The sequence below is a fragment of the Littorina saxatilis genome, linkage group LG2, assembly GCF_037325665.1.
Source record: "Littorina saxatilis isolate snail1 linkage group LG2, US_GU_Lsax_2.0, whole genome shotgun sequence".
In the NCBI taxonomy this organism is placed as follows: Eukaryota; Metazoa; Mollusca; class Gastropoda; order Littorinimorpha; family Littorinidae; genus Littorina; species Littorina saxatilis.
The window spans coordinates 22,333,838-22,348,674 of record NC_090246.1 but is presented as its reverse complement, the minus strand read 5'-3'; the positions used below and the strand labels follow the sequence as shown (position 1 = coordinate 22,348,674).

General features: G+C 41.1%; 1 protein-coding gene across 1 annotated transcript in view; it reads right to left on the bottom strand.

Annotated features, from left to right (window-relative positions):
* Positions 1-6,215: 6,215 nt before the first annotated feature.
* The window catches only part of LOC138958493 (dual 3',5'-cyclic-AMP and -GMP phosphodiesterase 11-like), a gene marked incomplete at its 5' end in the record, with an annotated part of 20,524 nt that continues 11,902 nt past the window's right edge, over positions 6,216-14,837 (bottom strand). Inside the window, 4 exon segments of the mRNA XM_070329667.1 lie at positions 6,216-10,228; positions 11,757-11,840; positions 13,104-13,178; positions 14,324-14,387. Coding sequence (XP_070185768.1) covers positions 10,043-10,228; positions 11,757-11,840; positions 13,104-13,178; positions 14,324-14,387 — 409 coding nt within the window. The 3' untranslated portion in view covers positions 6,216-10,042.

The following is a 14,837-nucleotide window of genomic DNA, read 5'->3' as shown; positions in this document are numbered from 1 at the left end:
GTTGTGAGCATCCAAAGTCAACATACTACTTGTGCACAACACCAAAATGCATATCTGCTTCATCACCTGCAGCTAAAATGCATAAGTTGCCAACAGTTCACACACTGTCACTGTTTAAAAACAACAGTAAAACCTGCAAAAATTGAATCGTTATATACTGAACTCCAAAAGAAACGCAAGTTAAGAGTTATTTAAGGTTTTGTTAAAATTCATGCACAAAAGGTGGGTTTCAGGTGAAAATTCTGCACGAGCATGAGTTAGCATAGTGTCCTGCACGTAGCCTGTGAAAATCACGTGTGCAGCGCCCAGAGTGCGCTCTCTGCAGCGTGCTGAAGATTGAGACTGTTTTTCGCTCGTGCAGCCCACACAAAAGCTGCCAGACCTGATTTTTTTCGTTAACAGTACTCAGCTCACACAAGGAACAAAAACCTGTCTCCGTCCACTGTCTGAAATCAGCCATTTGTACAGTAGAAGCATGCCAAGACTGAGCGCCATTGACCGGGAGAGAGCAATCGGGCGATTGCAAGCTGGAAATCGCCCAGCTGCCATTGCAAATGTCATGGGCGTGGCAACCTCGACCATCTGTCGTCTGTGGACCCGATTCCAAGCCAGCGGCAGCACCCGGGATGGCGCTAGAAGCGGACGACCTCGTGTGACTACTGCTCGCCAGGACCGGGTCATCTACCGTCAGCACCTGCGCCAACCGTTCCTCCCGGCTACAGAAACCTCCAGGAACACCGTCAACCGCCTGGTGCGCTCCATGAGACAGATGTCAGGCCCTTGTCAACGCCAATGGGGGACACACGCGTTACTGAGCCTGGCGATGAGAACTTTCTTTCGGTAACGTTTTTGTGTTAGTGACAATCAAAGAACATTGCCCCAAGATGCTTTCTACCAATTTTCGTGAAATTCGTTCGATTATATCTCGTCAAAATGAAATGCCAAAGAATGAGATTAAATTTCTTAATCTTGCGTTTCTTTTGGAGTTCAGTATAGGTTCTGCCTTAAAGCTGTGGTCTATTTATGACTTTCCGGGGCTACGAGGTTGAAAAATAGGGATAAAATCATGTACAGAATTCTGTACAGCAAACGCTACCCGAAACCCCACCTATACGGCGTGTATGACCTTGAGAGCTTCAGTCAACGCTTGAATTTTGCAGTGGTAACATCCGGTTTGCTCTCTCAGAGCTGAGCATATTTGTCGAGAAGGATCGAGCAGAAAAAATAAACGACTTGGCAGGGATTCGAACTCAAGGCCTCGAAATGTCGGGGCCGATGTTTTAACCGCTAGGCCACTTCACCAGTGTTTTCAAAGATAAAAAAATTGATAATTTTATATAATTCTACGCTTGAATTACCATTCATGCGTTGCAAAAACGTAAAAATTGCTATTAAAATTTGCTTTTATTTGCAAACATGTTTCACGGAATCGCAGTACATGTTTACACCGTCATGCTACACGACATTCGCGCCATGCAAATAGCTGCGATATCTACATGCAAGAAAAATGACAAGAACAGTAATTGAATCTCTCCAAAGCTCTGTGCAGTTGAAAACAGACATCTAAGAAATAGTTATACATGTATTCACTTCTGAACAATGGGCGGATAGAGATATAAATCATGCTGCTTCAAGAATAGCATAACATGAGTTCATATCAATGTTTTTCCTTCTTTTTCTCGATTGGCGCAGTAGCCTAGGGGTTAGGACATGAGACACGAAGTCTCGAGGTCGAGAGTTCGAATCTTCGCCGGGGCGTTTATTTTTTCCCTTTGATCTCTCTTGAAGATAAAATATGATCAGTCTTGAGAGAGCAAACCGGATGTTATCCCTGCAAAATTCAAGCGTTGACTGAAGCTCTCAAGGTCATACACGCCGTATAGGTGGGGTTTCGGGTAGCGTTTGCTGTACAGAATTCTGTACATGATTGTTTCCCTATTTTTCAACCTCGTAGCCCCGGAAAGTCATAAATAGACCACAGCTTTAACAAGTGAGGAAGCATTGAGGCTTCCTCAATGACGGCACAAATCACTTACTCCTCAGGGGAAAAAACCCACACATTACATTCAGAGCTATCTTCAAGTTCCTCGCATGTCCGAAAAGTGTATGATTATGGTAGAAAGAAATTTTACCTCGACATTTTTTACAGGCAGAAAAAGTTAAGGAAGGAATGCATGTTCCAAGATGTGCAAATGCCTAAATCCATGTACAAAACTAGACTATGGTCTTCGGTTTTTTTTATTTAAATACTTAAATGATCCCATTGCTCAGAAACGGTGGTCGCTTCCTCACAGTGGAAAGCTGGCAGCAACAGGAGTCACACTAGATACGACTTTCCTATGCCCTGTTTGATAGTGATTGACTCGCAGCACTAAACATGACTGTTGTGGTTACATATGTCTCCCTAAATAATACAAGATACAACTAATTCTTTCACAACAAAAGCAAACACAACAGACTTCCGTTGTCAGGCAACTGTGCAGAAAAAAATGCAATTCTGGACTTTTCAAGAGAAAGGTTAAAAACAAATGTGTACGATGCAATTTGTCCTGCATTTTTGGGATTTTTACGGATTAAACCATTTATTCACACAATAAGTGCACACACAGAATTTTTCCTAGATGTGAACTAGACATATTTTCGTGTTCAAAATGACAAGCACTGTTTCGGTCTCGGCCCCATACTTTGTGCAGTACAGGAAGGCATTTGGTGCAGAAGGCATGGGGTCAATGTTTTCATCAATTGTGCAGAAACAAACACAGTGATGGCACAATGTGAAGACAGATCATACTGTGTACGTGATGGGAAAACAAGAAGAAAGAGACAAAGTTTAAACAAAGTTCAAAAAGGTCATGAATCACTGTTCAGTAGACACATCAATAAACCATCAGGCCTTATTCAGCCAGTCACAGAGGTCACACAGGTGCAAAAGAAAACAAAATTTAAACAGAAAAAAGACAGCAGAACACATTTTCTTTCCTTTAGGATGAAAGTAAAACACATAATAAGAAAGAAGATAAGCAGTCGCATCAAGAAATATCAAAACATTTAATCTTTCTTTATTTGGTGTTTAACGTCGTTTTCAACCGTTCAAGGTTATATCGCGACGGGGAAAGGGGGGAGATGGGATAGAGCCACTTGTTAATTGTTTCTTGTTCACAAAAGCACTAATCAAAAAATTGCTCCAGGGGCTTGCAACGTAGTACAATATATGACCTTACTGGGAGAATGCAAGTTTCCAGTACAAAGGACTTAACATTTCTTACATACTGCTTGACTAAAATCTTTACAAACATTGACTATATTCTATACAAGAAACACTTAACAAGGGTAAAAGGAGAAACAGAATCCGTTAGTCGCCTCTTAAGACATGCTGGGGAGCATCGGGTAAATTCTTCCCCCTAACCCGCGGGGGGTGAGACATTTAATCAGCCTGTTGGCCTGAAAGTAAATTCATGAACAAATAAATTGAAAAAAAATGTCTGGAAGAATTTGTATGTAGAGTTTCCAGAAATCGCTCTAAACACACACATACACACACCACTACCCTCGTCTTGATTCCTAGTCTATCTGAAAAAATGTAGTCAAAACTTGACTAAATGTTAAAAAAAAACCAAAAAAACAAGCAAGAATGAATGAAAAATAACTGACAGAAGAAACAAAAAAATTCAACCTTTCTCAACCACTCCCCCCACCCTCTTCCCTTTCAAAGGGACTGGTAATTATGTGATGTTCACCGAAATTGGCTATCAACGCTGGTTTTAGCGCATCAGTATTAAATCTGTTCATACTTTTAAGTCTTCTGAACATCGTTGCCTATTTGCTCCTTTCTACAACATTGCACTTGACGCAGCAATATGTCGCACAAAATGGGAATCAAAAGAGATACAATGCTGTCACTAAGTTCGTGATATGAACATTTGTCCTCGTCAGTCTTCTCTCTAACAAAACATACCTCAATAGACAATTTTTGAAATAACTCCTTCGGGTTTGTAGGTGTTGTGGAAAAGTGACCTTTTCTTGCAAAACCTCCGACAAACAAAGGATGGACCAATCACTAGCAAACAAAGGATGGACCAATCACTAGCAAACAAAGGATGGACCAATCACTAGCAAACGGGTCTGTTGGAAACACGGGGGATCAGAGCACGTGTTTCTGACAGGCCTCTGGCTAGTGATAGGCCCCTCCTTTGTGTGTCGGAGGTTTTGCAAGAAAAGATCACTCTTCCACCACCCATACAAATCTGACGGGGTTATTTTTGGAATTCATCTATTAAAGATCATCATGTAGTACCTGCAATGCAGGTGTCCTGTAACGCCAGGTTTATATTGGTATTGATAAAACAAAGGGACATCAGGAGGTATCCTCTCATCAGAGGGGCCTCGTATCGTAGACACATTCCACTGCACAAGAAAAAATACCATTTGATGTCTCGCAGATTAGCAAAAATACATAGCAACGGTTTTGCTATTACAATACGTATTCTTATCAGCGTTCTAATAACATCTTCCACAACACCTGGTCCATTTGATCTCAAATGCACATTTGATGAACTTATTTGGTTAACTTATGTTATCACTGATAATGCATGAACAAATAATAATGTAACAAAAACCTCTGCGAGCAATGTGCAAAACTACACTTTGTCTGAGGTAGGTGCAATACATGAAAAATACGCATCATAAAATCAACAAAAAAAAATAAGGAAATACATTTACATCTATTTGTGTCTGATTGAAAGCAGCTGAAAAGTCAGCAATTTAGCATACACAAACATTCAAATACTATGAAAATGAGAGTAATAACAACCTGAACATTCCCTGACAAAAGGTTGGTTACACGTATCAGTACTACCCGACCGATAACTAGATCACTGTCCGTGCTCACTGTTTTCTACCCAGTACATCTTTACAAAGACAAATCCAGGTTCTCGCAAACCGATCACTCCAACACATAAAACAGTCAAAACAACGGAAAGAAAGTAATACATGTAATAACATTATATCTTTGGAAGAAAACCTTAATAAAGTAAAAATTGTTAGGTCCGACCAGTTAGAAATTTAATTCTCATATTTTCAAATCACATGTGGTAAAATACCCAAAATCACCAGTTAAAGTCATCCTTGTTAGATTATAACCATTATCCCCGAGTACGCTAGTACAAGGGTCCAGCAGACTTTAATTGTGTGTCTGTGTGTGTGTCTCGACTTAACAGCTTATTGCTGGGAAACTACTGGGCGCAGTTCGTTCAAAAGTTGATACACTAACTTGATAATAGGTCCGATTGATCGTATTAAAACTTCATAATGTTACCTGGGACCTAAATGCGAAATAGAAAACACAAAAAAACGACTTGGCGGTGGGAGGAATTCGCGGTGCAACAGCCAGCCAGGCAGTCTGATAGAACGGTGCAAGGTCTCGGCAAACCAAGACTATGCCATACTCGTAGCAAAGCCGCCGAATGGTACCGTAAACCAAGAATAGTGACGTAAGAAAATAGAATGTCGTATTTTCATTTGGAACGTGACGTGTTTTAGAATGGAGATGTGGTAGTGTGTGTGTGTGTGTGTGTGTGTGTGTGTGTGTGTGTGTGTGTGTGTGTGTGTGTGTGTGAGAGAAGGAGAGAGAGAAGGAGTGAGGGAGAGAGAGTGTGTGTGTGTGTGTGTGTGTGTGTGTGTGTGTGTGAATGTCTGAAGAGTACTCGGGTCCAGCGCAAGCGTTTTTTTAATTTTTGGTGATTCATTGCTTATCATGCAAATCTGGTCTTAAGATGCTACTAATACTTTCAAAATGCCAAGTCTTGATCAAACTCAGCAGCAACATAAAAAATTCAGTAACCTAATCATTCAATACATTATTCGTTAACAAAAGCAGCAATGCTGCTGTGAAACAAAACAGCAAACAGATCTGAGTATTTGAGACAGCTGAATGTAATAACCTGTTGAGAAGAAACTGAGCTATCTTACGTTCAAAAATAGTGCTGCAAGTATTCTATGAAAACTTCACATAAAATGATGAAGAAAACTTCTGCCATGTACTTTTACAATGAAACACTGAGGTCAATTATTCTGCAGAGAACTTTCTGCCATACGACTTGATATGTATCACACTAAAAAAGAATATAAAAAATAAAAAGAATAATTATCAAACAAATGAAAAACAGATCACTGCAAGAATTTTTCACTTAAAAATCAACAATTAATAAAATGGTAAAATACCTGTGAAGAGATAAAGTATGATGAACAAGTAATGCTTGTCAGATCAAAATAAACAATAAGGAATTGTTGTTAATTTATTTTAATACAAAAAAATAAAGGTGGCAACAGCTATTCAATAACACACACTGGTGTGTTTTTATCACGATACAGTAAAACATGCACAGACAAGATCAAAAGGAAATAATACCGTTTTCTATCCATCATTTCATGTACAATATTGCCGAAGATTAATACCATCATTGTAAAGACCTATAAAGTTAGTCTCCTTTTCATAGCCATAATACAAATTTCCAATCCTGTCATTAATGTTCACAGCAATTATATTTACTTTTCGGGTATGAAAAAGCTTTACTCGACTCATAGGCAATGCACAAGCACCGAAAACATACAAGTCTTGTCACTTTATCAGATTCAGACCATTTAAACAAGTGTAAATTGTGATTTGTGCTCTTGGTAACCCAAGAAGTCTGACAGAAACTACAAGCATGGGGAGGAAAAACTTAAATCCTTCTAAAAAAACTTATGCTGAAAACAGTGCCAGTGATGGTAATAATGGTAGAAGAAAAGAGACACTAATAGTGCAAAGAAAAAAATCAAGCAGATTAAACATTTCTATTTCTGACACAATTCACTGTTGCAGTGCTGTAACATAATTGCAACGTTATATAAGAAAACCTTGATTCTTGATATCCACATAGAAAACAGAAGTTACTGGACAAACATAAACAGATAAGTACATGGTACATGTGCACAATCGAACCACTCTCACGACACTTAAAGCTGCCTTTCCAATTTGCGTGTACTTGCAAGGGGGGATGGAGTGAGGTGGGGTAGAGTGTGAGAGGGTGGGGGTAGGAAATCTTCAAGATTCACCTGTAGTTTTTCAATATCAATGAGTAACGCACAACCAGTACACGTACAAACAAAACTTAAGAACATTTTCAAATAGAGCGGACTTACTTGGACCTATCGATGAAGAAATAGAAAACACTGCCATTGTGTTTGTTTGTTCTTAGCTATTATAGCCAAGTCTACATAATAGCAAGAAACTTTATATTTTAATACACATTCATGCTTTGTTCAACAATGGCTGTATTTATTGTATATGAAAAAATAACCCGTCTTTCTTCATTTGATCAAAGCATGACAGCAGAAGAAGCAGTGTTCTGCAGCGTTCAGTTGGCCGCTGTCAGCGTGAGTTCGTCCCCACGTTCGGCGAGAGATTTATTTCTCAGAGTCAACTTTGTGTGCACTCTCCTCAGTGTCCGAACACCCCCGTGTGTACACGCAAGCACAAGACCAAGTGCGCACGAAAAAGATCCTGTAATCCATGTCAGAGTTCGGTGGGTTATAGAAACACGAACATACCCAGCATGCTTCCTCCGAAAGCGGCGTATGGCTGCCTAAATGGAGGGGTAAAAACGGTCATACACGTAAAATTCCACTCGTTCAAAACACGAGTGTACGTGGAAGTTTCAGCCCACGAACGCAGAAGAAGAAGATCACCGCCCTGATATGGCCCTTAGGCCCTTCGTGGTCGGCTGGGCGTTAAGCAAACAAACAAACAAACTCACACTATCCAAGTTATAGCACATGGAAACCTTACATCATTGAAAGTTTTCATTGTGTGGACCAGAGTTCACTGCAGCATAAAATCACCGGCACTACTTTGAAGCTACAGGTTTTGCGCTAATGCCCATTACACTACATGTACAGTGGAACCCCCTTTGAAGACCCCCAATTTAAGACTTCCTCCATATTCTTTCCTTCTTTATTTGGTGTTTAACGTCGTTTTCAACCATTCAAGGTTATATCACGACGGGGAAAGGGGGGAGATGGGATAGAGCCACTTGTTAATTGTTTCTTGTTCACAAAAGCACTAATCAAATATTTGCTCCAGGGGCTTGCAACGTAGTACAATATATGACCTTACTGGGAGAATGCAAGTTTCCAGTACAAAGGACTTAACATTTCTTACATATACTGCTTGACTAAAATCTTTACAAACATGGACTATATTCTATACAAGAAACACTTAACAAGGGTAAAAGGAGAAACAGAATCCGTTAGTCGCCTCTTACGACATGCTGGGGAGCATCGGGTAAATTCTTCCCCCTAACCCGCGGGGGGTTTCCTCCATATTAAGACCCTGTTTTCTTAGCCTATCAGTTGACAGCCTGTGTACATGTACCCCCATTTTAAGACTCCCTCCTTGTTAAGACCTGTTTTTCTCAGATATTTTGAGGTCTTGAAGGGGAGGTTCCACTGTATTACCATTACTTGTCTCCTTTCTGGGCGGGGATGTAGCTCAGTCGGTAGCGCGCTGGATTTGTATCCAGTTGGCCGCTGTCAGCGTGAGTTCGTCCCCACGTTCGGCGAGAGATTTATTTCTCAGAGTCAACTTTGTGTGCAGACTCTCCTCGGTGTCCAAACACCCCCGTGTGTACACGCAAGCACAAGACCAAGTGCGCACGAAAAAGATCCTGTAATCCATGTCAGAGTTCGGTGGGTTATAGAAACACGAAAATACCCAGCATGCTTCCTCCGAAAACGGCGTATGGCTGCCAAAATGGCGGGGTAAAAAACGGTCATACACGTAAAATTCCACTCGTGCAAAAAAACCACGAGTGTACGTGGGAGTTTCAGCCCACGAACGCAGAAGAAGAAGAAGTCTCCTTTCTCTTCTAAATGAACACATCTCTGTCATTACCATCAATTTAAATCAATAATCAGCTGCAGCGTTTTACTTCCACATGCATTAAAAAAAATGTTAAATGTATTCACATCATTGTTAGTATTTCTACTATATGTGACCCTCCACCAAAAATGAGTCGCATGTCACCTCGCGCGGTTCTGCGCTAGGCTTAATAAGTCCGGGGAGTGTCTGGTAACAGTGTGAGGGTCACCTTAGTCACAGGCTTATAACTCAAACAGTTTTCGCTCTTTTCTAAAACGGTGTTCACCACTGGATAGAGCATAAAAAACTCTTTAGGAAAATGTAAAATATGAAAATCACGTAAATAAAAAAAAATATACCGGTAAATAAAAAGGTGACATGTGACTCATTCCGTGGTGGAGGGTCACATGTGTACTTTCACTTCTAAGCCTAACGGCTGATATGCAGCAAGCTATTAAATGGGACGACTTCAACTCATCTTTTCTGCCTATATTGCACAGAACACTGATCTGGTAAAGTTAACAACAAATTCTTTTTCTGGTCGATTTGATTGTTAGACAAACAAAATACAGACATAAAAATAAAAAAAATATAAATAAAAAATAAAAAAAATAGAATAACAAACAAAATGAATAAATAACTAAATTGACAAAGCAATCATGTAAATAAACAAACAAATAAATAAATAAATAAATAAATAAATAACTCTAGCCTCAGCATGATTTGGATCAAAGTTAAATGCGTATTGACAGACACAGTGTCAGAGGCATCAATCTTCAAAACAAAACAAACAAATCACTCAGTGAAATACAGTTTGGTATTTAGCAACAATTCGTCAAACAATTGTAAGTTATTCGAGAGAGAAGACAAGTGTGCAAAAACAATGTACATGTAGTCACTATAGTGTTTGACAATCACGAAGCGTGTATTTAATGCATCAAAACATAAATAGGAGCAAAAAAGGTCTTCCATGGTTTACACGCTGGAAGATCAACAAATACAAAATAAATTAACAGGCGTGCAAGTTAGGTGCACATGTTTAGATACTGACTTGAAAAAAGTATGAATTATGCAATAATTCAAGAGGAAAAACAGTCCATTATGCAGAAATTTGAAAGAAGTCTAGATTATGCAACAAGCCATGTGTCAAGAGGTGCTGCTTTCTTGACTGTCTTTGTTTTTGTTCTCCGCTTCTTCCTCTCCGGCGTGTTTCTCCAGACGTCGCTGCTGCTGCTGCTCTTGCTTGATTTCAGCCTCCTCCAACCAGTGTGCGCGGTTCTGCTGACAGCCCTTCAGCAAGGGGGACAACCTCGGCGACACCCGCGCTATTGCCTGTAAAGAGTCACAAGATTAGGTATCCCACAAACGCTATACTGTAATCAACTTGAGAAATGCTCATCCCGATAATACATGATAAAGAAGGATTATTTGTGCCTGGTCAGTGGCTACAGTCGGGGATTGGAAACAAAAAATTGGAAACATATTAACTAAAATAAGGTAGGTAAAATGGCTTCCCCCAGTTTTGGAGCAAAAGCCACAGAAAAGCCGCTTTTGGCCGGGTAGAAATTCTATAGTTTCCAAGTCTATGGATAAAGCTTGAGTAAGAAGATGACGTCGAAAGGCTTTGACGTCATGCATCATGACGTCATCCCCTCCATGCGGTCTTTCTCTCTCGCGCGATGTGTGTGTGTGTTTGTGTGTGTGTGTGTGTGTGTGTGAGAGAGAGAGAGAGAGAGAGTGTGTGGTTATTTATGTGCGTTTGCATGTGTGTGTTAGTGTGTGTGTGTTAGTGTGTGTGTATCTGTATGTGTGTTTGTGTGTGTGTGAGAGAGAGAGAGTGTGGTTATTTATGTGCGTTTGCATGTGTGTGTTAGTGTGTGTGTGTGTGTGTGTGTGTGTGTGTGTGTGTGTGTGTGTGTGTGTGTGTGTGTGCGTCTAAGTGTAAGAAAGAGAGAAAGTGGCTGTGCCGTGTATGTGCGTGTGCATGAATGTGTTCGTGAGTTTGTGTGTATGTTTGTGTGTGTATGAGTGTGTTTGTGTGTCTGTTTGTAAAGGTGTGTGTGTCCATCTGATTATATGTGCGCTTGAGTGTGTGTTTTGTGTGTATTAAGTTTCTATGAGTGAATGAGTGAGTGCGTGTGAGTGAGTGAGTGTGTGTGAATGAGTGCGTGTGTGTGTGTGTGTCTTTGTGCGTATGAGTGTTTTGTGTGTATGAGATTTGTGTGAGTCAATGAGTGTGTGTGTGTGTATGTGTGTGTGTGTGTGTGTGTGTGTGTGTGTGTGTGTGTGTGTGTGTGTGTGTGTGTGTGTGTCTATGTGTGTGTGACTTGGGGTGTGAATGTGTGTGTGTGTGAGAGAGAGAGAGAGAGAGAGAGAGAGAGAGAGAGAGAGAGAGAGAGAGAGAGAGAGAGAGAGAGAGAGAGAGAGAGGATTTGTCCTTCGCGGGGGTATGCAGTGCCTTGGCATTGCACTTCTACTTAATTGTTTGTTGTTGAAAGAGCTGGAAGTGTTAAGCGCAACATGTTATCAGAAAACTGATTGTATTCAAGCAATTAAGTTTGCCTTCAACACTCAATGCTTGTTACTGACTACATGTTTTGTGCAAGACTTAACCAAACCCAAAAAACGTTGCAGCAGGAAATGCACACTGCAGACTCACCATATATGATCATCAAAAGTCCCCCATCCCCCCACTCACATCGCTAAACCGATCACACTCTCCATCCAGTTCCACCTTAACACAGAATTTAAACCACAAATGTACAAACATTACCCTATAGACAAACACAAAGACATAAGATAAGATTCAAAGAACCAAGAAGAGAGAATTGACTGCACATGGATATACAATCTGGCTTACCTCATACACAGGGAGGCAGATGGCGTCGATAAATCCAACCTGCATGTTGGGAAGTTTGTGTTTCTGATCTCTGTCCATCATTTCCTGGCACACACAAACAAGCATGACAATTCTTTCAACATGAGTGACTGTGTCTATCTTTATTGTTCACATGCAGGCATCCGAGATACACTGTGAGCTAGTGACAAAAATGAGTTGGTTTAAAGATGTTTGTACAAGCATAACACTGTACACTGTCAGCTACACACACTTCAGTGGAACTCCCCTTATAGGACCTGATTTAAGACTTTTGTTTGTTTGTTTGTTTGTTTGTTTGTTTGTTTGTTTGTTTGTTCGTTCATGGGCTGAAACTCCCACGGCTTTTACTTGTATGACCGTTTTTACCCCGTCATTTAGGCAGCCATACGCCGCTTTAGGAGGAAGCATGCTGGGTATTTTCGTGTTTCTATAACCCACCGAACTCTGACATGGATTACAGGATCTTTTTCGTGCGCACTTGGTCTTGTGCTTGCGTGTACACACGGGGGGTGTTCGGACACCGAGGAGAGTCTGCACACAAAGTTGACTCTGAGAAATAAATCTCTCGCCGAACGTGGGGACGAACTCACGCTGACAGCGGCCAACTGGATACAAATCCAGCGCGCTACCGACTGAGCTACATCCCCGCCCGTAAGACTTATTCCCCCTTTTTAAGACCTTACTGTTTCAGACCAATTTATAAGACTCCCTCCTTTTTAAGACCCCATTTTCTCAGATTCTGTCTACATATGTCTTAAAAGAGGGTTCTACTGAATAAAGAATGTTTGTATAATACTTTGGGCTGATTCTTTGGCTTTGGCATTTTACAGTGAGTTATCCATTTTTACATTAGTATGGTGGTGTTCATGCCTGTTTTAATAGGAAGATGAGAAAGGCATCAGGAATTGAATCTGTACATGACTGACAACCCGCGATGTTGTTGCGAGGCTCGCGGCAAGGTCGCAGCTAACTTTGATGTTGTTGCGTGGCTCGTGCCAAGGTCGCAGCTACCCGCGATGTTGTCGCAAAGCTCGCGCCAAGGTCGCAGCTAGCCGCGATATTGTCGCGAGGCTCACGCCAGGGTCACAGCAAGCCGCGATGTTGTCGCGAGGCTCGCGCCAAGGTTGCGGCTAGCCGCGATGTTGTTGCGAGACTCGCGCCAACATCGCGGCTAGCCGTGACCAGCTGCGACTACTTGCCGCGATGTATTTAGATCGCTGCGACCTCACAGCGACCTCGCAGCGAGGTCGCAGTGACTTTTCTTTTCTGTAGCGAGCTTACCACACAACTGGATCGTTCGATTGACAGGATGAAAGGTATCAAACTCACCATGGGCTGTATCTTCAAGGTTTCCTTCTCCATGTCTCCCTGCTCAAAGAATTCACTGGCCACCATCTCAGCAACCTTAAAACAAACAGCAGTGTTCAGTCTATCAGTGCTGACAGTGCTTCAGCATGTGTTATCAAAATATCTTTGTCTGATATATTTCACCACACACTTTTTATTGAAAAAAAAAGTACAGCCAGAGTGAATTTTGCAATAAGCACAAGGAGTGAAAACAAGAAATGTAAAAGTCTGCTTCAGAGCTGAACTGCACCTAACAAGGCCAACAACAGTGACTTTTCTGAAGATAGTCAAGAAAAGCCTGTCCTGGCAAGCCAGACCTGTTTACCCCTAAAACTTGACAAGAGTAAAGGTCAAGTAAAAAAATAGTAGTCTGATGACCAAAATAGTAACCCAGTGGTTAACGCCAACATTAGCAACATAAACCTAGTTTGAAGCACATTTGAAAATCGTAGTTTGGACTCAAATGGAGTATATTTGTCCCAAAATCCTAAAAAATAGTAATACATTACTCCAAAATAGTAAAGGTAAACAGGTCTGGCAAGCGTACTTGTAAAGAAGTCTGTCTTAGAAGAAACGAGATGATGCCCATGCACGTTGCAGGGCAATTACAAACAATGTGGCATGTACAACTCTCACCATAACATGACCCTGAGACTACTATAAAGCTCAGGAATGGCAAAGAAGAAAAAGAGGAAGGAATACACAAGAGGATAGGAGGGGAGAGGACAGCAGAGAAGAGAAGCTGTTACTGCACTAGTGAGTATTCACGGCTGTTGACACAGGAAAGACACAAGACATAAGATCATTTATTGTTCATACAATGAGCGCTTCTGGGGTGATAACGCGAGACAACTCTTGTGATCTTGCCGCGAGGTGGTGCCAGTTACCAGCCGAAAGAAAGAAGGGGCATAACCTCACCAGAACCGATCATTGTCTGTTTACCGTATAAAATGCATGACTTACACATGAACTGTTACCAAACCGATATACTATTTGGGACCAATGCAAGTTTTTTTCCTTTCTCGTGTGATCTTGCCGCGAGGTGGCGCCAGTTACCAGCCGAAAGAAAGAGGGGGCATAACCTCACCAGAACCGCCCATTAAACAATGGATGGAAAAGTGTGGTTTGTCTGCTGATAAACAAACAAACAACGTATAAAAACAACCAAAACATAAAAACCAAACGAGGCACAGAACACTCACTTTTTTCTGTACCTCCCAGGGTTTGGCAATGGCTGCAATATCAGAGGCTGTCATCATCATTGACCTGCAACAGACCACAACCATGTTTTCAATTGCCTCCTGGATATGTTCAATACGCATCTTGCACAAACAGTAAACTCATACTACCGTAACTCAGAAACCACAGCAAGTAAAAAAAAAAATTTGGGAAGAAATAAACACAATGACTGTGACCAATGTAAGAAAACATAAACAGTTATGCTTACTCTTGCTGACAGGTGGAAGAATGGACACAGTCTAGAAATAGCTGGATATTAAAAAATCTTACTTGCTTTGATAGCGCACATACATGGGTTATCAAATCAACAACAGGCAAAAATCAGAACTGCAAACTTGAGACATCTCTGCGAGATTTGCACAGTTTTTCACTGACGATGAATAGCCATACAGCTAACTGGCAGCAATTATTTAAAAATAAAAAGTTGATTTTGACCTTTCTTAGAGGCGACAACCGTCTCCAGGAGACCAAGCCTTG